The sequence below is a fragment of the Somniosus microcephalus genome, unplaced genomic scaffold (genome assembly GCF_052327205.1).
Source record: "Somniosus microcephalus isolate GS21.2 unplaced genomic scaffold, FLI_Smic_1.0 unresolved_chr3, whole genome shotgun sequence".
NCBI classification, from domain to species: domain Eukaryota; kingdom Metazoa; phylum Chordata; class Chondrichthyes; order Squaliformes; family Somniosidae; genus Somniosus; species Somniosus microcephalus.
Genome location: NW_028225181.1, coordinates 50240205 through 50262783, shown reverse-complemented (window position 1 = coordinate 50262783; position 22579 = coordinate 50240205). Strand labels below are relative to the sequence as shown.

Genomic DNA, 22579 nt, shown 5'->3' with positions numbered 1-22579 from the left:
GTGTACAGTGGGAGTAAACGGGAAGGGGTTAGGGTCCTTTGGGATTGTGTACAGTGGGAGTGAATGGGAAGAGGTTGTGTCCATTGGGGTTGTGTACAGTGGGAGTGAGTGGGAAGGGGTTGGGTCCATTGGGATTGTGTACATTGGGAGTAAATGGGAGGAGTTTGGGTCCATTGGGATTGTGTACAATGAGAGTGAATGGGAAGGGGTTTGGGTCCATTGGGATTGTGTACATTGGGAGTGAATGGGAGGAGTTTGGGTCCATTGGGATTATGTACAGTGGGAGTGAACGGGAAGGGGTTTGGGTCCATTGGGATTGTGTACAATAGGCATGAATGGGAAGGGGTTTGGGTCCATTGGGATTGTGTACAGTGGGAGTGAATGGAGGAGTTTGGGTCCATTGGTATTATGTACATTGGGAGGGAATGCGAAGGGGTTTGGGTCCATTGGGATTGTGTACATTGGGAGTGATTGGGAAGGGGTTTGGGTCCATGGGAATGTGTACATTGGAAGTGAATGGGAAGGGGTTGGGTCCATTGGGATGGTGTACAGTGGGAGTGAATGGGAAGGGGTTTGGATCCATTGGGATTGTGTACAATGGGAGTGAATGGGAAGGGTTTGGTTCCATTGGGATTGTGTACAATGGGAGTGAATGGGACGGGGTTTGGATCGATTGGGATTGTGTGTAGTGGGAGTGAATGGGAAGGGGTTGGGTCCATTGGGATTGTGTACAGTGGGAGTGAATGGGAAGGGGTTTGGGTCCATTGGGATTGTGTACAGTGGGAGTGAATGGGAAGGGGTTTGGTTCCATTGGGATTGTGTACAATGGGAGTGAATGGGAAGGGGTTTGGTTCCATTGGGATTGTGTGTAGTGGGAGTGAATGGGAAGGGTTTGGGTGCATTGGGATTGTGTACAGTGGGAGTGAATGGGAAGGGGTTTGGTTCCATTGGGATTGTGTACAGTGGGAGTGAATGGGAAGGGTTTGGGTGCATTGGGATTGTGTACAGTGGGAGTGAATGGGAAGGGGTTTGGTTCCATTGGGATTGTGTACAGTGGGAGTGAATGGGACGGGATTTGGATCGATTGGGATTGTGTGTAGTGGGAGTGAATGGGAAGGGTTTGGGTGCATTGGGATTGTGTACAGTGGGAGTAAACGGGAAGAGCTTAGGGCGCATTGGGATTGTGCACAGTGGGAATGAATTGGAAGTGGTTAGGGTCCATTGGGACTGTGTACAAAGGGAGAGAATAGGAAGGGTTTGGGTCCTTTGGGATTGTGTACAATGGGAGTGAATGGGAAGAGGTTGGGTCCTTTGGGATTGAGCTCTGCCATTCCTCTGTCATTCCCCAGTGGATTTCCTGGTCTACACCCGCACGCCCACCATCCGGACCACCCTGGGACAGAGTGTCCTCCTGCACTGTGGCTTCACCGCAGGAGATACCTCCGGAGTCTCGGTGGAATGGCGTTTACAGCACAAGGGAAGTGGCCGGAGGATCTACTTCCTGGCAGGGGGCGAGGGGGCTGCCGAGAGGGACGGAGCGGCGATGGAAGTGGAGAAGGTGCAGACGGAGGGCAATGCTTCTCTGCGTGTGGATAATTTCGCAGTACAGGATGAGGGGACATACATCTGCATCGTCCAAGGCGCCCGTGGTCACGCCCAGCAGACTATCCTGGTCGAAATAATGGGTATGTAGGACAGAACAATCAGTGTACAGATATCTCCCTGAGAGAGAGGGACTGAGAGACACCAGTCAGTGTATAGATATCTCCCTGAGAGAGAGGGACTGAGAGACACCAGTCAGTGTACAGATATCTCCCTGAGAGAGAGGGGACTGAGAGACACCAGTCAGTGTACAGATATCTCCCTGAGAGAGAGGGACTGAGAGACACCAGTCAGTGTACAGATATCTCCCTGAGAGAGAGGGACTGAGAGACACCAGTCAGTGTACAGATATCTCCCTGAGGGAGAGGGACTGAGAGACACCAGTCAGTGTACAGATATCTCCCTGAGGGAGAGGGACTGAGAGACACCAGTCAGTGTATAGATATCTCCCTGAGAGAGAGGGACTGAGAGACACCAGTCAGTGTACAGATATCTCCCTGAGGGAGAGGACTGAGAGACACCAGTCAGTGTACAGATATCTCCCTGAGGGAGAGGGGACTGAGAGACACCAGTCAGTGTACAGATATCTCCCTGTGGGAGAGGGACTGAGAGACACCAGTCAGTGTACAGATATCTCCCTGAGAGAGGGGACTGAGAGACACCAGTCAGTGTACAGATATCTCCCTGAGAGAGGGGACTGAGAGACACCAGTCAGTGTACAGATATCTCCCTGTGGGAGAGGGACTGAGCGACACCAGTCAGTGTACAGATATCTCCCTGAGAGAGGGGACTGAGAGACACCAGTCAGTGTACAGATATCTCCCTGAGAGAGGGACTGAGAGACACCAGTCAGTGTACAGATATCTCCCTGAGGGAGAGGGGACTGAGAGACACCAGTCAGTGTACAGATATCTCCCTGAGAGAGAGGGACTGAGAGACACCAGTCAGTGTATAGATATCTCCCTGAGAGAGAGGGACTGAGAGACACCAGTCAGTGTACAGATATCTCCCTGAGAGAGAGGGACTGAGAGACACCAGTCAGTGTACAGATATCTCCCTGAGGGAGAGGGACTGAGAGACACCAGTCAGTGTACAGATATCTCCCTGAGAGAGGGGACTGAGAGACACCAGTCAGTGTACAGATATCTCCCTGAGGGAGAGGGACTGAGAGACACCAGTCAGTGTACAGATATCTCCCTGAGAGAGAGGGACTGAGAGACACCAGTCAGTGTACAGATATCTCCCTGAGGGAGAGGGACTGAGAGACACCAGTCAGTGTACAGATATCTCCCTGAGAGAGAGGGACTGAGAGACACCAGTCAGTGTACAGATATCTCCCTGAGGGAGAGGGACTGAGAGACACCAGTCAGTGTACAGATATCTCCCTGAGAGAGAGGGACTGAGGGACACCAGTCAGTGTACAGATATCTCCCTGAGAGAGAGGGACTGAGAGACACCAGTCAGTGTACAGATATCTCCCTGAGGGAGAGGGGACTGAGAGACACCAGTCAGTGTACAGATATCTCCCTGAGAGAGAGGGACTGAGAGACACCAGTCAGTGTACAGATATCTCCCTGAGAGAGGGGACTGAGAGACACCAGTCAGTGTACAGATATCTCCCTGAGAGAGAGGGACTGAGAGACACCAGTCAGTGTACAGATATCTCCCTGAGAGAGAGGGACTGAGAGACACCAGTCAGTGTACAGATATCTCCCTGAGAGAGGGGACTGAGAGACACCAGTCAGTGTACAGATATCTCCCTGAGAGAGAGGGACTGAGAGACACCAGTCAGTGTACAGATATCTCCCTGAGAGAGAGGGACTGAGAGACACCAGTCAGTGTACAGATATCTCCCTGAGAGAGAGGGACTGAGAGACACCAGTCAGTGTACAGATATCTCCCTGAGAGAGAGGGACTGAGAGACACCAGTCAGTGTACAGATATCTCCCTGAGAGAGAGGGACTGAGAGACACCAGTCAGTGTACAGATATCTCCCTGAGGGAGAGGGACTGAGAGACACCAGTCAGTGGACAGATATCTCCCTGAGAGGGACTGAGAGACACCAGTCAGTGTACAGATATCTCCCTGAGGGAGAGGGGACTGAGAGACACCAGTCAGTGTACAGATATCTCCCTGAGAGAGAGGGACTGAGAGACACCAGTCAGTGTACAGATATCTCCCTGAGAGAGGGGACTGAGAGACACCAGTCAGTGTACAGATATCTCCCTGAGAGAGAGGGACTGAGAGACACCAGTCAGTGTACAGATATCTCCCTGAGAGAGAGGGACTGAGAGACACCAGTCAGTGTACAGATATCTCCCTGAGAGAGAGGGACTGAGAGACACCAGTCAGTGTACAGATATCTCCCTGAGAGAGAGGGACTGAGAGACACCAGTCAGTGTACAGATATCTCCCTGAGAGAGAGGGACTGAGAGACACCAGTCAGTGTACAGATATCTCCCTGAGGGAGAGGGACTGAGAGACACCAGTCAGTGTACAGATATCTCCCTGAGAGAGAGGGACTGAGAGACACCAGTCAGTGTACAGATATCTCCCTGAGAGAGAGGGACTGAGAGACACCAGTCAGTGTACAGATATCTCCCTGAGAGAGAGGGACTGAGAGACACCAGTCAGTGTACAGATATCTCCCTGAGACAGAGGGACTGAGAGACACCAGTCAGTGTACAGATATCTCCCTGAGAGAGAGGGACTGAGAGACACCAGTCAGTGTACAGATATCTCCCTGAGGGAGAGGGACTGAGAGACACCAGTCAGTGTACAGATATCTCCATGAGACAGAGGGCTGAGAGACACCAGTCAGTGTACAGATATCTCCCTGAGAGAGAGGGACTGAGAGACACCAGTCAGTGTACAGATATCTCCCTGAGGGAGAGGGACTGAGAGACACCAGTCAGTGTACAGATATCTCCCTGAGAGAGAGGGACTGAGAGACACCAGTCAGTGTACAGATATCTCCCTGAGGGAGAGGGACTGAGAGACACCAGTCAGTGTACAGATATCTCCCTGAGAGAGAGGGACTGAGAGACACCAGTCAGTGTACAGATATCTCCCTGAGAGAGAGGGACTGAGAGACACCAGTCAGTGTACAGATATCTCTGAGAGAGGGGACTGAGAGACACCAGTCAGTGTACAGATATCTCCCTGAGAGAGAGGGACTGAGAGACACCAGTCAGTGTACAGATATCTCCCTGAGAGAGAGGGACTGAGAGACACCAGTCAGTGTACAGATATCTCCCTGAGAGAGAGGGGACTGAGAGACACCAGTCAGTGTACAGATATCTCCCTGAGAGAGAGGGACTGAGAGACACCAGTCAGTGTACAGATATCTCCCTGAGAGAGAGGGACTGAGAGACACCAGTCAGTGTACAGATATCTCCCTGAGAGAGAGGGACTGAGAGACACCAGTCAGTGTACAGATATCTCCCTGAGGGAGAGGGACTGAGAGACACCAGTCCGTGTACAGATATCTCCCTGAGAGAGAGGGGACTGAGAGACATCAGTCAGTGTACAGATATCTCCCTGAGGGAGAGGGACTGAGAGACACCAGTCAGTGTACAGATATCTCCCTGAGAGAGAGAGGGACTGAGAGACACCAGTCAGTGTACAGATATCTCCCCCGAGAGAGAGGGACTGAGAGACACCGGTCAGTGTACAGATATCTCCCTGAGAGAGGGGACTGAGAGACACCAGTCAGTGTACAGATAGCTCCCTGAGGGAGAGGGACTGAGAGACACCAGTCAGTGTACAGATATCTCCCTGAGAGAGAGAGGGACTGAGAGACACCAGTCAGTGTACAGATATCTCCCTGAGAGAGAGGGACTGAGAGACACCAGTCAGTGTACAGATATCTCCCTGAGAGAGGGGACTGAGAGACACCAGTCAGTGTACAGATAGCTCACTGAGGGAGAGGGGACTGAGAGACACCAGTCAGTGTATAGATATCTCCCTGAGAGAGAGGGACTGAGAGACACCAGTCAGTGTACAGATATCTCCCTGAGAGAGAGGGGACTGAGAGACACCAGTCAGTGTACAGATATCTCCCTGAGGGAGAGAGGGACTGAGAGACACCAGTCAGTGTACAGATATCTCCCCCGAGAGAGAGGGACTGAGAGACACCAGTCAGTGTACAGATATCTCCCTGAGGGAGAGGGACTGAGAGACACCAGTCAGTGTACAGATATCTCCATGAGACAGAGGGACTGAGAGACACCAGTCAGTGTACAGATATCTCCCTGAGAGAGAGGGACTGAGAGACACCAGTCAGTGTACAGATATCTCCCTGAGAGAGAGACTGAGAGACACCAGTCAGTGTACAGATATCTCCCTGAGAGAGAGCGACTGAGAGACACCAGTCAGTGTACAGATATCTCCCTGAGAGAGAGGGACTGAGAGACACCAGTCAGTGTACAGATATCTCCCTGAGAGAGCGGGACTGAGAGACACCAGTCAGTGTACAGATATCTCCCTGAGAGAGAGACTGAGAGACACCAGTCAGTGTACAGATATCTCCCTGAGAGAGAGACTGAGAGACACCAGTCAGTGTACAGATATCTCCATGAGACAGAGGGACTGAGAGACACCAGTCAGTGTACAGATATCTCCCTGAGAGAGAGGGACTGAGAGACACCAGTCAGTGTACAGATATCTCCCTGAGAGAGAGGGACTGAGAGACACCAGTCAGTGTACAGATATCTCCCTGAGAGAGAGGGACTGAGAGACACCAGTCAGTGTACAGATATCTCCCTGAGAGAGAGGGACTGAGAGACACCAGTCAGTGTACAGATATCTCCCTGAGAGAGAGGGACTGAGAGACACCAGTCAGTGTACAGATATCTCCCTGAGAGAGAGGACTGAGAGACACCAGTCAGTGTACAGATATCTCCCTGAGAGAGAGGGACTGAGAGACACCAGTCAGTGTACAGATATCTCCCTGAGAGAGAGAGGATTGAGAGACACCAGTCAGTGTACAGATATCTCCCTGAGGGAGAGGGGACTGAGAGACACCAGTCAGTGTACAGATATCTCCCTGAGGGAGAGGGACTGAGAGACACCAGTCAGTGTACAGATATCTCCCTGAGAGAGAGGGACTGAGAGACACCAGTCAGTGTATAGATATCTCCCTGAGAGAGAGGGGACTGAGAGACACCAGTCAGTGTACAGATATCTCCCCCGAGAGAGAGGGACTGAGAGACACCAGTCAGTGTATAGATATCTCCCTGAGGGAGAGGGACTGAGAGACACCAGTCAGTGTACAGATATCTCCCTGAGAGAGAGGGACTGAGAGACACCAGTCAGTGTACAGATATCTCCCTGAGAGAGAGGGACTGAGAGACACCAGTCAGTGTACAGATATCTCCCTGAGGGAGAGGGACTGAGAGACACCAGTCCGTGTACAGATATCTCCCTGAGAGAGAGGGACTGAGAGACACCAGTCAGTGTACAGATATCTCCCTGAGGGAGAGGGACTGAGAGACACCAGTCAGTGTACAGATATCTCCCTGAGAGAGAGAGGGACTGAGAGACACCAGTCAGTGTACAGATATCTCCCCCGAGAGAGAGGGACTGAGAGACACCGGTCAGTGTACAGATATCTCCCTGAGAGAGGGGACTGAGAGACACCAGTCAGTGTACAGATAGCTCCCTGAGGGAGAGGGACTGAGAGACACCAGTCAGTGTACAGATATCTCCCTGAGAGAGAGAGGGACTGAGAGACACCAGTCAGTGTACAGATATCTCCCTGAGAGAGAGGGACTGAGAGACACCAGTCAGTGTACAGATATCTCCCTGAGAGAGGGGACTGAGAGACACCAGTCAGTGTACAGATAGCTCCCTGAGGGAGAGGGGACTGAGAGACACCAGTCAGTGTATAGATATCTCCCTGAGAGAGAGGGACTGAGAGACACCAGTCAGTGTACAGATATCTCCCTGAGAGAGAGGGGACTGAGAGACACCAGTCAGTGTACAGATATCTCCCTGAGGGAGAGAGGGACTGAGAGACACCAGTCAGTGTACAGATATCTCCCCCGAGAGAGAGGGACTGAGAGACACCAGTCAGTGTACAGATATCTCCCTGAGGGAGAGGGACTGAGAGACACCAGTCAGTGTACAGATATCTCCATGAGACAGAGGGACTGAGAGACACCAGTCAGTGTACAGATATCTCCCTGAGAGAGAGGGACTGAGAGACACCAGTCAGTGTACAGATATCTCCCTGAGAGAGAGACTGAGAGACACCAGTCAGTGTACAGATATCTCCCTGAGAGAGAGCGACTGAGAGACACCAGTCAGTGTACAGATATCTCCCTGAGAGAGAGGGACTGAGAGGCACCAGTCAGTGTACAGATATCTCCCTGAGAGAGAGGGACTGAGAGACACCAGTCAGTGTACAGATATCTCCCTGAGAGAGAGACTGAGAGACACCAGTCAGTGTACAGATATCTCCCTGAGAGAGAGACTGAGAGACACCAGTCAGTGTACAGATATCTCCATGAGACAGAGGGACTGAGAGACACCAGTCAGTGTACAGATATCTCCCTGAGAGAGAGGGACTGAGAGACACCAGTCAGTGTACAGATATCTCCCTGAGAGAGAGGGACTGAGAGACACCAGTCAGTGTACAGATATCTCCCTGAGAGAGAGGGACTGAGAGAAACCAGTCAGTGTACAGATATCTCCCTGAGAGAGAGGGACTGAGAGACACCAGTCAGTGTACAGATATCTCCCTGAGAGAGAGGGACTGAGAGACACCAGTCAGTGTACAGATAGCTCCCTGAGGGAGAGGGGACTGAGAGACACCAGTCGGTGTACAGATATCTCCCTGAGGGAGAGGGACTGAGAGACACCAGTCAGTGTACAGATATCTCCCTGAGAGAGAGGGACTGAGAGACACCAGTCAGTGTATAGATATCTCCCTGAGAGAGAGGGGACTGAGAGACACCAGTCAGTGTACAGATATCTCCCCCGAGAGAGAGGGACTGAGAGACACCAGTCAGTGTATAGATATCTCCCTGAGGGAGAGGGACTGAGAGACACCAGTCAGTGTACAGATATCTCCCTGAGAGAGAGGGACTGAGAGACACCAGTCAGTGTACAGATATCTCCCTGAGAGAGAGTGACTGAGAGACACCAGTCAGTGTACAGATATCTCCCTGAGAGAGAGGGACTGAGAGACACCAGTCAGTGTACAGATATCTCCCTGAGAGAGAGGGACTGAGAGACACCAGTCAGTGTACAGATATCTCCCTGAGGGAGAGGGACTGAGAGACACCAGTCAGTGTGCAGATATCTCCCCCGAGAGAGAGGGACTGAGAGACACCAGTCAGTGTACAGATATCTCCCTGAGAGAGAGAGGACTGAGAGACACCAGTCAGTGTACAGATATCTCCCTGAGGGAGAGGGACTGAGACACCAGTCAGTGTACAGATATCTCCCTGAGAGAGAGGGACTGAGAGACACCAGTCAGTGTACAGATATCTCCCTGAGAGAGAGGGACTGAGAGACACCAGTCAGTGTACAGATATCTCCCTGAGAGAGAGGGACTGAGAGACACCAGTCAGTGTACAGATATCTCCCTGAGAGAGAGGGACTGAGAGACACCAGTCAGTGTACAGATATCTCCCCCGAGAGAGAGGGACTGAGAGACACCAGTCAGTGTACAGATATCTCCCTGAGGGAGAGGGACTGAGAGACACCAGTCAGTGTACAGATATCTCCATGAGACAGAGGGACTGAGAGACACCAGTCAGTGTACAGATATCTCCCTGAGAGAGAGGGACTGAGAGACACCAGTCAGTGTACAGATATCTCCCTGAGAGAGAGACTGAGAGACACCAGTCAGTGTACAGATATCTCCCTGAGAGAGAGCGACTGAGAGACACCAGTCAGTGTACAGATATCTCCCTGAGAGAGAGGGACTGAGAGACACCAGTCAGTGTACAGATATCTCCCTGAGAGAGAGGGACTGAGAGACACCAGTCAGTGTACAGATATCTCCCTGAGAGAGAGACTGAGAGACACCAGTCAGTGTACAGATATCTCCCTGAGAGAGAGACTGAGAGACACCAGTCAGTGTACAGATATCTCCATGAGACAGAGGGACTGAGAGACACCAGTCAGTGTACAGATATCTCCCTGAGAGAGAGGGACTGAGAGACACCAGTCAGTGTACAGATATCTCCCTGAGAGAGAGGGACTGAGAGACACCAGTCAGTGTACAGATATCTCCCTGAGAGAGAGGGACTGAGAGACACCAGTCAGTGTACAGATATCTCCCTGAGAGAGAGACTGAGAGACACCAGTCAGTGTACAGATATCTCCATGAGACAGAGGGACTGAGAGACACCAGTCAGTGTACAGATATCTCCCTGAGAGAGAGGGACTGAGAGACACCAGTCAGTGTACAGATATCTCCCTGAGAGAGAGGGACTGAGAGACACCAGTCAGTGTACAGATATCTCCCTGAGAGAGAGGGACTGAGAGACACCAGTCAGTGTACAGATATCTCCCTGAGAGAGAGGGACTGAGAGACACCAGTCAGTGTACAGATATCTCCCTGAGAGAGAGGGACTGAGAGACACCAGTCAGTGTACAGATAGCTCCCTGAGGGAGAGGGGACTGAGAGACACCAGTCGGTGTACAGATATCTCCCTGAGGGAGAGGGACTGAGAGACACCAGTCAGTGTACAGATATCTCCCTGAGAGAGAGGGACTGAGAGACACCAGTCAGTGTATAGATATCTCCCTGAGAGAGAGGGGACTGAGAGACACCAGTCAGTGTACAGATATCTCCCCCGAGAGAGAGGGACTGAGAGACACCAGTCAGTGTATAGATATCTCCCTGAGGGAGAGGGACTGAGAGACACCAGTCAGTGTACAGATATCTCCCTGAGAGAGAGGGACTGAGAGACACCAGTCAGTGTACAGATATCTCCCTGAGAGAGAGTGACTGAGAGACACCAGTCAGTGTACAGATATCTCCCTGAGAGAGAGGGACTGAGAGACACCAGTCAGTGTACAGATATCTCCCTGAGAGAGAGGGACTGAGAGACACCAGTCAGTGTACAGATATCTCCCTGAGGGAGAGGGACTGAGAGACACCAGTCAGTGTGCAGATATCTCCCCCGAGAGAGAGGGACTGAGAGACACCAGTCAGTGTACAGATATCTCCCTGAGAGAGAGAGGACTGAGAGACACCAGTCAGTGTACAGATATCTCCCTGAGGGAGAGGGACTGAGACACCAGTCAGTGTACAGATATCTCCCTGAGAGAGAGGGACTGAGAGACACCAGTCAGTGTACAGATATCTCCCTGAGAGAGAGGGACTGAGAGACACCAGTCAGTGTACAGATATCTCCCTGAGAGAGAGGGACTCTGAGACACCAGTCAGTGTACAGATATCTCCCTGAGAGAGAGCGACTGAGAGACACCAGTCAGTGTATAGATATCTCCCTGAGAGAGAGGGACTGAGAGACACCAGTCAGTGTACAGATATCTCCCCCGAGAGAGAGGGACTGAGAGACACCAGTCAGTGTACAGATATCTCCCTGAGAGAGAGGGACTGAGAGACACCAGTCAGTGTACAGATATCTCCCTGAGAGAGAGGGACTGAGAGACACCAGTCAGTGTACAGATATCTCCCTGAGAGAGAGGACTGAGAGACACCAGTCAGTGTACAGATATCTCCATGAGACAGAGTGACTGGGAGACACCAGTCAGTGTACAGATATCTCCCTGAGAGAGAGGGACTGAGAGACACCAGTCAGTGTACAGATATCTCCCTGAGAGAGAGGACTGAGAGACACCAGTCAGTGTACAGATATCTCCCTGAGAGAGAGGGGACTGAGAGACACCAGTCAGTGTACAGATATCTCCCTGAGAGAGAGGGACTGAGAGACACCAGTCAGTGTGCAGATATCTCCATGAGACAGAGTGACTGGGAGACACCAGTCAGTGTACAGATATCTCCCTGAGAGAGAGGGACTGAGAGACACCAGTCAGTGTACAGATATCTCCCTGAGAGAGAGGACTGAGAGACACCAGTCAGTGTACAGATATCTCCCTGAGAGAGAGGGGACTGAGAGACACCAGTCAGTGTACAGATATCTCCCTGAGAGAGAGGGACTGAGAGACACCAGTCAGTGTGCAGATATCTCCATGAGACAGAGTGACTGGGAGACACCAGTCAGTGTACAGATATCTCCCTGAGAGAGAGGGACTGAGAGAAACCAGTCAGTGTACAGATATCTCCCTGAGAGAGAGGACTGAGAGACACCAGTCAGTGTACAGATATCTCCCTGAGAGAGAGGACTGAGAGACACCAGTCAGTGTACAGATATCTCCCTGAGAAAGAGGGACTGAGAGACACCAGTCAGTGTACAGATATCTCCCTGAGAAAGAGGGACTGAGAGATATCTCCCTGAGAGAGAGGGACTGAGAGACACCAGTCAGTGTACAGATATCTCCCTGAGAGAGAGGGACTGAGAGACACCAGTCAGTGTACAGATATCTCCCTGAGAGAGAGTGACTGGGAGACACCAGTCAGTGTACAGATATCTCCCTGAGAGAGAGGGACTGAGAGACACCAGTCAGTGTACAGATATCTCCCTGAGAGAGAGGGACTGAGAGACACCAGTCAGTGTACAGATATCTCCCTGAGAGAGAGGGACTGAGAGACACCAGTCAGTGTACAGATATCTCCCTGAGAGAGAGGGACTGAGAGACACCAGTCAGTGTACAGATATCTCCCTGAGAGAGAGGGACTGAGAGACACCAGTCAGTGTACAGATATCTCCCTGAGAGAGAGGGACTGAGAGACACCAGTCAGTGTACAGATATCTCCCTGAGAGAGAGGGACTGAGAGACACCAGTCAGTGTACAGATATCTCCCAGAGAGAGAGGGACTGAGAGACACCAGTCAGTGTATAGATATCTCCCTGAGAGAGAGGGACTGAGAGACACCAGTCAGTGTACAGATATCTCCCCCGAGAGAGAGGGACTGAGAGACACCAGTCAGTGTACAGATATCTCCCTGAGAGAGAGGGACTGAGAGACACCAGTCAGTGTACAGATATCTCCCTGAGAGAGAGGGACTGAGAGACACCAGTCAGTGTGCAGATATCTCCATGAGACAGAGTGACTGGGAGACACCAGTCAGTGTACAGATATCTCCCTGAGAGAGAGGGACTGAGAGACACCAGTCAGTGTACAGATATCTCCCTGAGAGAGAGGGACTGAGAGACACCAGTCAGTGTACAGATATCTCCCTGAGGGAGAGGGACTGAGAGACACCAGTCAGTGTACAGATATCTCCCTGAGGGAGAGGGACTGAGAGACACCAGTCAGTGTACAGATATCTCCCTGAGAGAGAGGGACTGAGAGACACCAGTCAGTGTACAGATATCTCCCTGAGAGAGAGGGACTGAGAGACACCAGTCAGTGTACAGATATCTCCCTGAGAGAGAGGGACTGAGAGACACCAGTCAGTGTACAGATATCTCCCTGAGAGAGAGGGACTGAGAGACACCAGTCAGTGTACAGATATCTCCCTGAGAGAGAGGGACTGAGAGACACCAGTCAGTGTACAGATATCTCCCTGAGAGAGAGGGACTGAGAGACACCAGTCAGTGTACAGATATCTCCCTGAGGGAGAGGGACTGAGAGACACCAGTCAGTGTACAGATATCTCCCTGAGAGAGAGGGACTGAGAGACACCAGTCAGTGTACAGATATCTCCCTGAGAGAGGGGACTGAGAGACACCAGTCAGTGTACAGATATCTCCCTGAGAGAGAGGGACTGAGAGACACCAGTCAGTGTACAGATATCTCCCTGAGAGAGGGGACTGAGAGACACCAGTCAGTGTACAGATATCTCCCTGAGGGAGAGGGACTGAGAGACACCAGTCAGTGTACAGATATCTCCCTGAGGGAGAGGGACTGAGAGACACCAGTCAGTGTACAGATATCTCCCTGAGGGAGAGGGACTGAGAGACACCAGTCAGTGTACAGATATCTCCCTGAGAGAGAGGGACTGAGAGACAACAGTCAGTGTACAGATATCTCCCTGAGAGAAGGGACTGAGAGACACCAGTCAGTGTACAGATATCTCCCTGAGAGAGAGGGGACTGAGAGACACCAGTCAGTGTACAGATATCTCCCTGAGAGAGAGGGACTGAGAGACACCAGTCAGTGTACAGATATCTCCCTGAGAGAGAGGGACTGAGAGACACCAGTCAGTGTACAGATATCTCCCTGAGGGAGAGGGACTGAGAGACACCAGTCAGTGTACAGATATCTCCCTGAGGGAGAGGGGACTGAGAGACACCAGTCAATGTACAGATATCTCCCTGAGAGAGGGGACTGAGAGACACCAGTCAGTGTACAGATATCTCCCTGAGAGAGAGGGGACTGAGAGACACCAGTCAGTGTACAGATATCTCCCTGAGGGAGAGGGACTGAGAGACACCAGTCAGTGTACAGATATCTCCCTGAGAGAGAGGGACTGAGAGACACCAGTCAGTGTACAGATATCTCCCTGAGAGAGAGGACTGAGAGACACCAGTCAGTGTACAGATATCTCCCTGAGAGAGAGGACTGAGAGACACCAGTCAGTGTACAGATATCTCCCTGAGAGAGAGGGACTGAGAGACACCAGTCAGTGTACAGATATCTCCCTGAGAGAGAGGGGACTGAGAGACACCAGTCAGTGTACAGATATCTCCCTGAGAGGGGGGACTGAGAGACACCAGTCAGTGTACAGATATCTCCCTGAGAGAGAGGACTGAGAGACACCAGTCAGGGTACAGATATCTCTCTGAGCGAGGGAATGAGAGACACCAGTTAGTGTACAGATATCTCTCTGAGAGAGGGACTGAGAGACACCAGTCAGTGTACAGATATCTCCCAGAGAGAGAGGGACTGAGAGACACCAGTCATTGTACAGATATCTCCCTGAGAGAGAGGGGACTGAGAGACTCCAGTCCGTGTACAGATATCTCTGAGAGACGGGGACTGAGACACCAGTCAGTGTACAGATATCTCCCTGAGAGAGAGGGGACTGAGAGACACCAGTCAGTGCACAGATATCTCCCTGAGGGAGAGGGGACTGAGGGACACCAGTCCGTGTACAGATATCTCCCTGAGAGAGAGGGAGTGAGAGACACCAGTCAGTGTACAGATATCTCCCTGAGAGAGAGGGACTGAGAGACACCAGTCAGTGTACAGATATCTCCCTGAGAGAGAGGGACTGAGAGACACCAGTCAGTGTACAGATATCTCCCTGAGAGAGAGGACTGAGAGACACCAGTCAGTGTACAGATATCTCCCTGAGAGAGAGGGACTGAGAGACACCAGTCAGTGTACAGATTTCTCCCTAAGAGAGAGGGACTGAGAGACACCAGTCAGTGTACAGCTATCTCCCTGAGAGAGAGGGACTGAGAGACACCATTCAGTGTACAGATATCTCCCTGAGGGAGAGGGGACTGAGAGACACCAGCCAGTGTACAGATATCTCCGAGAGGGGGGACTGAGAGACACCAGTCAGTGTACAGATATCTCCCTGAGAGGGGGGACTGAGAGACACCAGTCAGTGTACAGATATCTCCCTGAGAGAGAGGGACTGAGAGACACCAGTCAGTGTACAGATATCTCCCTGAGAGAGGGGACTGAGAGACACCAGTCAGTGTACAGATATCTCCCTGAGGGAGAGGGACTGAGAGACACCAGTCAGTGTACAGATATCTCCATGAGACAGAGTGACTGGGAGACACCAGTCAGTGTACAGATATCTCCCTGAGAGAGAGGGACTGAGAGACACCACTCAGTGTACAGATATCTCCCTGAGAGAGGGGACTGAGAGACACCCGTCAGTGTACAGATATCTCCCTGAGAGAGGGGACTGAGAGACACCAGTCAGTGTACAAATATCTCCCTGAGAGAGGGGACTGAGAGACACCAGTCAGTGTACAGATATCTCCCTGAGGGAGAGGGACTGAGAGACACCAGTCAATGCACAGATATCTCCCTGAGAGAGAGGGACTGAGAGACACCCTTCAGTGTACAGATATCTCCCTGAGAGAGAGGGACTGGGAGACACCAGTCAGTGTACAGATATCTCCCTGAGAGAGGGACTGAGAGACACCAGTCAGTGTACAGATATCTCCCTGAGGGAGAGGGACTGAGAGACACCAGTCAGTGTACAGATATCTCCCTGAGGGAGAGGGACTGAGAGACACCAGTCAGTGTACAGATATCTCCCTGAGAGAGAGGGACTGAGAGACACCAGTCAGTGTACCGATATCTCCCTGAGGAAGAGGGACTGAGAGACACCCGTCAATGTACAGATATCTCCCTGAGGGAGAGGGACTGAGAGACACTAGTCAGTGTACAGATATCTCCCTGAGGGAGAGGGACTGAGAGACACCAGTCAGTGTACAGATATCTCCCTGAGAGAGAGGGACTGAGAGACACCAGTCAGTGTACAGATATCTCCCTGAGGGAGAGGGACTGAGAGACACCAGTCAGTGTACAAATATCTCCCTGAGAGAGGGGACTGAGAGACACCAGTCAGTGTACAGATATCTCCCTGAGGGAGAGGGGACTGAGAGACACCCGTCAGTGTACAGATATCTCCCTGAGGGAGAGGGACTGAGAGACACTAGTCAGTGTACAGATATCTCCCTGAGGGAGAGGGACTGAGAGACACCAGTCAGTGTACAGATATCTCCCTGAGGGAGAGGGACTGAGACACCAGTCAGTGTACAGATACCTCCCTGAGAGAGAGGGACTGAGAGACACCAGTCAATGTACAGATATCTCCCTGAGGGAGAGGGACTGAGAGACACTAGTCAGTGTACAGATATCTCCCTGAGAGAGGGGACTGAGAGACACTAGTCAGTGTACAGATATCTCCCTGAGAGAGGGGACTGAGAGACACCCGTCAGTGTACAGATATCTCCCTGAGAGAGAGCGACTGAGAGACACCAGTCAGTGCACAGATATCTCCCTGAGAGAGAGGACTGAGAGACACCAGTCAGTGTACAGATATCTCCCTGAGAGAGGGGACTGAGAGACACCAGTCAGTGTACAGATATCTCCCTGAGAGAGAGGGACTGAGAGACACCAGTCAGTGTACAGATATCTCCCTGAGAGAGAGGGACTGAGAGACACCAGTCAGTGCACAGATATCTCCCTGAGGGAGAGGGACTGAGAGACACCAGTCAGTGTACAGATATCTCCCTGAGGGAGAGGGACCCAAGGCATATTTCTCACTCGATCTCTCGATTGTCTTGCAGAGTCCCCGCAGTTACGGATGAACCCGGACACCATGTATTTCCGGGAAGGAATGCGGGAGTGGCTCACCTGCGAGATCGGTCGCTATTACCCTCTGGATGTCACCGTGAGGTGGACGGTGGAGATCCCGGGGGACAACCTTGAACCTCGTGCCCTCTCCGGCATCTCCTTCTCCAGCCACCGTCGCAACAAAGATGGGACATTCAACCTCTCGGCTTCGGTGGAGGTGGCGCCCAGCACGGCGGAGGCCGGGGCGGTCTACACGTGCGAGGTGTCTCACATCGCCCTGGAGACGCCCGTCATCAAAAGGCTCCGCCTTGAAAATTGGACCGGTAAGGAAAGGGTTAATCCCCCTCCGACAGGGAACAGTCTGCCCGGTGTCTGTAACTGGGAGGAGGTGGGTGAGAGGGTTAATCCCCTCCGATAGGGCACAGGCTGCCCGGTGTCTGTAACTGGGAGGAGGTGGGTGAGAGGGTTAATCCCCTCTGATAGGGGACAGGCTGCCCGATGTCTGTAACTGGGAGGAGGTGGGTGAGAGTGTTAATCCCCTCCGAAAGGGAACAGGCTGCCCGATGTCTGTAACTGGGAGGAGGTGGGTGAGAGGGTTAATCCCCCTCCGATAGGGAACAGGCTGCCCGGTGTCTGTAACTGGGAGGAGGTGGGTGAGAGGGTTAATCGCCCTCCGGTAGGGAACAGGCTGCCCGGTGTCTGTAACTGGGAGGAGGTGGGTGAGAGAGTTAATCCCCTGCGATAGGGAAGAGTCTGCCCGGTGTCTGTAACTGGGAGAAAGTGGGTGAGAGTGTTAATCCCCTCCGATAGGGAACAGGCTGCCCGGTGTCTGTAACTGGGAGGAGGTGGGTGAGAGGGTTAATCCTCTCCGATAGGGAACAGGCTGCCCGGTGTCTATAAATGGGAGGAGGTGGGTGAGAGGGTTAATCCCCTCCGATAGGGAACAGGCTGCCCAGTGTCTGTAACTGGCAGGAGGTGGGTGAGAGAGTTAACCCCCTCCGATAGGGGAACAGGCTGCCCGGTGTCTGTAACTGGGTGAAAGTGGGTGAGAGGGTTAAACCCCTCCGATAGGGGAACAGGCTGCCCGGTGTCTGTAACTGGGAGGAGGTGGGTGAGAGGGTTAATCCCCTCCGAGAGGGAGCAGGCTGCCCGGTGTCTGTAACTGGGAGGAGGTGGGTGAGAGGGTTAATCCCCTCCGATAGGGAACAGGCTGCCTGGTGTCTGTAACTGGGAGGAGGTGGGTGAGAGGGTTAATCCCCTCCGATAGGGAACAGGCTGCCCGGTGTCTGTAACTAGGAGGAGGTGGGGGAGAGGGTTAATCCCCTTCGATAGGAAACAGGCTGCCTGGTGTCTGTAACTGGGAAGAGGTGGGTGAGAGGGTTAATCCCCCTCCGATAGGGAACAGGTTGCCTAGTGTCTGTAACTCGGAGGAGGTGGGTGAGCAAGTTAATCCCCTCCGATAGGGAACAGGCTTCCTGGTGTCTGTAACTGGGAGGAGGTGGGTGAGAGGGTTTATCCTCTCCGATAGCGGATCAGGCTGCCCGGTGTCTGTAACTGGGAGGCGGTGGGTGAGAGGGTTAATCCCCCTCCGATAGGGAACAGGCTGCCCAGTGTCTGTAACTGGGAGGAGGTGGGTGAGAGGGTTAATCCCCTCCGATAGGGAACAGGCTGTCCGGTGTCTGTAACTGGGAGGAGGTTGATGAGAGGGTTAATCCCCTTCGACAGGGAACAGGCTGCCCAGTGTCTGTAACTGGGAGGAGGTGGGTGAGAGGGTTAATCCCCTCCGATAGGGAACAGGCTGCCCGGTGTCTGTAACTGGGAGGAGGTGGGTGAGAGGGTTAATCCCCCTGCGTTAGGGAACAGGCTGCCCGGTGTCTGTAACTGGGAGGAGGTGGGTGAGAGGGTTAATCCCCCTCCGATAGGGAACAGGCTGCCCGGTGTCTGTAACTGGGAGAAAGTGGGTGAGAGGGTTAATCCCCTCCGATAGGGAACAGGCTGCCCGGTGTCTGTAACTGGGAGGAGGTGGGTGAGAGGGTTAATCCCCTCCGATAGGGAACAGGCTGCCCAGTGTCTGTAACTGGCAGGAGGTGGGTGAGAGAGTTAACCCCCTCCGAAAGGGGAACAGGCTGCCCGGTCTCTGTAATTGGGAGAAAGTGGGTGAGAGGGTAAATCCCCTCCGATAGGGAACAGGCTGCCCAGTGTGTGTAACTGGGAGGAGGTGGGTGAGAGGGTTAATCCCCCTCCGATAGGGAACAGGCTGCCCAGTGTCTGTAACTGGGAGGAGGTGGGTGAGAGAGTTAATCCCCTCCGATAGGGAACAGGCTGCCCGGTGTCTGTAACTGGCAGGAGGTGGGTGAGAGAGTTAACCCCCTCCGATAGGGGAACAGGCTGCCCGGTCTCTGTAATTGGGAGAAAGTGGGTGAGAGGGTAAATCCCCTCCGATAGGGAACAGGCTGCCCAGTGTGTGTAACTGGGAGGAGGTGGGTGAGAGGGTTAATCCCCCTCCGATAGGGAACAGGCTGCCCAGTGTCTGTAACTGGGAGGAGGTGGGTGAGAGAGTTAACCCCCTCCGATAGGGGAACAGGCTGCCCGGTGTCTGTAATTGGGAGGAGGTGGGTGAGATGGTTAATCCCCTCCAATAGGGAACAGGCTGCCCAGTATCTGTAATTGGAAGGAGGTGGATGAGAGGGTTAATCCTCCTACGATAGGGAACAGGCTGCCCGGTGTCTGTAACTGGGAGGAGGTGGGTGAGAGGGTTAATCCCCTCCGATAGGGAACAGGCTGCCCATTGTGTGTAACTGGGAGGAGGTGGGTGAAAGGGTTAATCCCCTCTGATAGGAAACAAGCTGCCCGGTGTCTGTAACTGGGAGGAAATGGGTGAGAGGGTTAATCCCCCTCCGATAAGGAACAGGCTGCCCGGTGTATGTAACTGGGAAGAGGTGGGGGAGAGGGTTAATCCCCTCCAATTGGGAACAGGCTGCCCGGTGTGTGTAACTGGCAGGAGGTGGGTGAGAGAGTTAACCCCCTCCGATAGGGGAACAGGCTGCCCGGTGGCTGTAACTGGGAGGAGGTGGGTGAGAGGGTTAATCCCCTCCGATAAGGAACAGGCTGTCCGGTTTCTGTAACTGGGAGGAGGTGGGTGAGAGGGTTAATCACCTCCGATACGGAACAGGCTGCCCGGTGTGTGTAACTGTGAGGAGGTGTGTGAGAGGGTTAATCCCCTCCGATAAGGAACAGGCTGTCCGGTTTCTGTAACTGGGAGGAGGTGGGTGAGAGGGTTAATCCCCTCCGATAGGGAACAGGCTGCCCCGGTGTCTGTAACTGGGAGGAGGTGGGTGAGAGGGTTAATCCCCTCCGATAGGGAACAGGCTGTCCGGTGTCTGTAACTGGGAGGAGGTGGGTGAGAGGGTTCATCCCCTCCGAGAGGGAGCAGGCTGCCCGGTGTCTGTAACTGGGAGGAGGTGGGTGAGAGGGTTAATCCCCCTCCGATAGGGAACAGGCTGCCCGGTGTCTGTAACTGGGAGGAGGTGGGTGAGAGGGTTAATCCCCCTCCGATAGGGAACAGGCTGCCCAGTGTCTGTAACTGGGAGGAGGTGGGTGAGAGGGTTAATCCCCTCCGATAGGGAACAGGCTGCCCGGTGTCTGTAACTGGGAGGAGGTGGGTGAGAGGGTTAATCCCCTCCGATAGGGAACAGGCTGCCTGGTGTCTGTAACTGGGAGGAGGTGGGTGAGAGGGTTAATCCCCCTCCAATAGGGAACAGGCTGCCTGGTGTATGTAACTGGGAGGAGGTGGGTGAGAGGGTTAATCCCCTCCGATAGGGAACAGGCTGCCCGGTGTCTGTAACTGGGAGGAGGTGGGTGAGAGGGTTATTCCCCTTAGATAGGAAACAGGCTGCCCGGTGTCTGTGACTGGGAAGAGGTAGTTGAGAGGGTTAATCCCCCTCCGATAGGGAACAGGTTGCCTAGTGTCTGTAACTCGGAGGAGGTGGGTGAGCAAGTTAATCCCCTCCGATAGGGAACAGGCTGCCTGGTGTCTGTAGCTGGGAGGAGGTTTGTGAGAGGGTTAATCCCCTTCGATTGGGGAACAGGCTGCCCGGTGTCTGTAACTGGGAGGAGGCGGGTGAGAGGGTTTATCCTCTCCGATAGCGGAACAGGCTGCCCGGTGTCTGTAACTGGGAGGCGGTGGGTGAGAGTGTTAATCCCCTGTGACAGGGAACAGTCTGCCTGGTGTCTGTAACTGGGAGGAGGTGGGTGAGAGGGTTAATCCCCCTCCGATAGGGGAACAGGCTGCCTGGTGTCTGTAACTGGGAGGAGGTGGGTGAGAGGGTTAATCCCCCTCCGATAGGGAACAGGCTGCCCAGTGTCTGTAACTGGGAGGAGGTGGGTGAGAGGGTTCATCCCCTCCGATAGGGAACAGGCTGCCCGGTGTCTGTAACTGGGAGGAGGTGGGTGAGAGGGTTAATCCCCTCCGATAGGGAACAGGCTGCCCGGTGTCTGTAACTGGGAGGAGGTGGGTGAGAGGGTTAATCCCCTCCGATAGGGAACAGGCTGCCCGGTGTCTGTAACTGGGAGGAGGTGGCTGTGAGGGTTAATCCCCTCCGATAGGGAACAGGCTGCCCGGTGTCTGTAACTGGGAGGAGGTGGATGAGAGGGTTAATCCTCTCTGATAGGGAACAGGCTGCCCGGTGTCTGTAACTGGGAGGAGGTGGATGAGACGGTTAATCCCCTCCAATAGGGAACAGGCTGCCCGGTGTCTGTAACTGGGAGGAGGTGGGTGAGAGGGTTAATCCCCTCCGATAGGGAACAGGCTGCCCGGTGTCTGTAACTGGGAGGAGGTGGATGAGAGGGTTAATCCCCTCCGATAGGGAACAGGCTGCCCAGTCTCTGTAATTGGAAGGAGGTGGATGAGAGGGTTAATCCCCTCCGATAGGGAACAGGCTGCCCAGTATCTGTAATTGGAAGGAGGTGGATGAGAGGGTTAATCCTCCTACGATAGGGAACAGGCTGCCCGGTGTCTGTAACTGGGAGGAGGTGGGTGAGAGGGTTAATCCCCTCCGAAAGGGAACAGGCTGCCCATTGTGTGTAACTGGGATAAGGTGGGTGAAAGGGTTAATCCCCTCTGATAGGAAACAAGCTGCCCGGTGTCTGTAACTGGGAGGAAATGGGTGAGAGGGTTAATTCCCCTCCGATAAGGAACAGGCTGCCCGGTGTATGTAACTGGGAAGAGGTGGGGGAGAGGGTTAATCCCCTCCAATAGGGAACAGGCTGCCCGGTGTGTGTAACTGGCAGGAGGTGGGTGAGAGAGTTAACCCCCTCCGATAGGGGAACAGGCTGCCCGGTCGGGCTGTAACTGGGAGGAGGTGGGTGAGAGGGTTAATCCCCTCCGATAGGGAACAGGCTGCCCGGTGTCTGTAACTGGGAGAAAGTGGGTGAGAGGGTTAATCCCCTCCGATAGGGAACAGGCTGCCCGGTGTCTGTAACTGGGAGAAAGTGGGTGAGAGGGTTAATACCCTCCGATAGGGAACAGGCTGCCCGGTGTGTGTAACTGGGAGGAGGTGGGTGAGAGGGTCAATCCCCTCCGATCGGAAACAAGCTGCCCGGTGTCTGTAACCGGGAGGAAATGGGTGAGAGGGTTAATCCCCCTCCGATAAGGAACAGGCTG

The 22579-nt window shown here is 53.3% G+C and overlaps 1 protein-coding gene across 1 annotated transcript in view; it reads left to right on the top strand.

Annotated features, from left to right (window-relative positions):
* Positions 1-22579, top strand: part of LOC147091424 (tapasin-related protein-like) — a gene marked incomplete at its 5' end in the record, with an annotated part of 57813 nt that overhangs the window by 24085 nt on the left and 11149 nt on the right. The window contains 2 exons of the mRNA XM_085976780.1: positions 1350-1685; positions 16911-17240. Of these exons, the coding sequence (XP_085832906.1) occupies positions 1350-1685; positions 16911-17240 (666 nt within the window). The remainder of the gene's footprint in view (positions 1-1349; positions 1686-16910; positions 17241-22579) is intronic.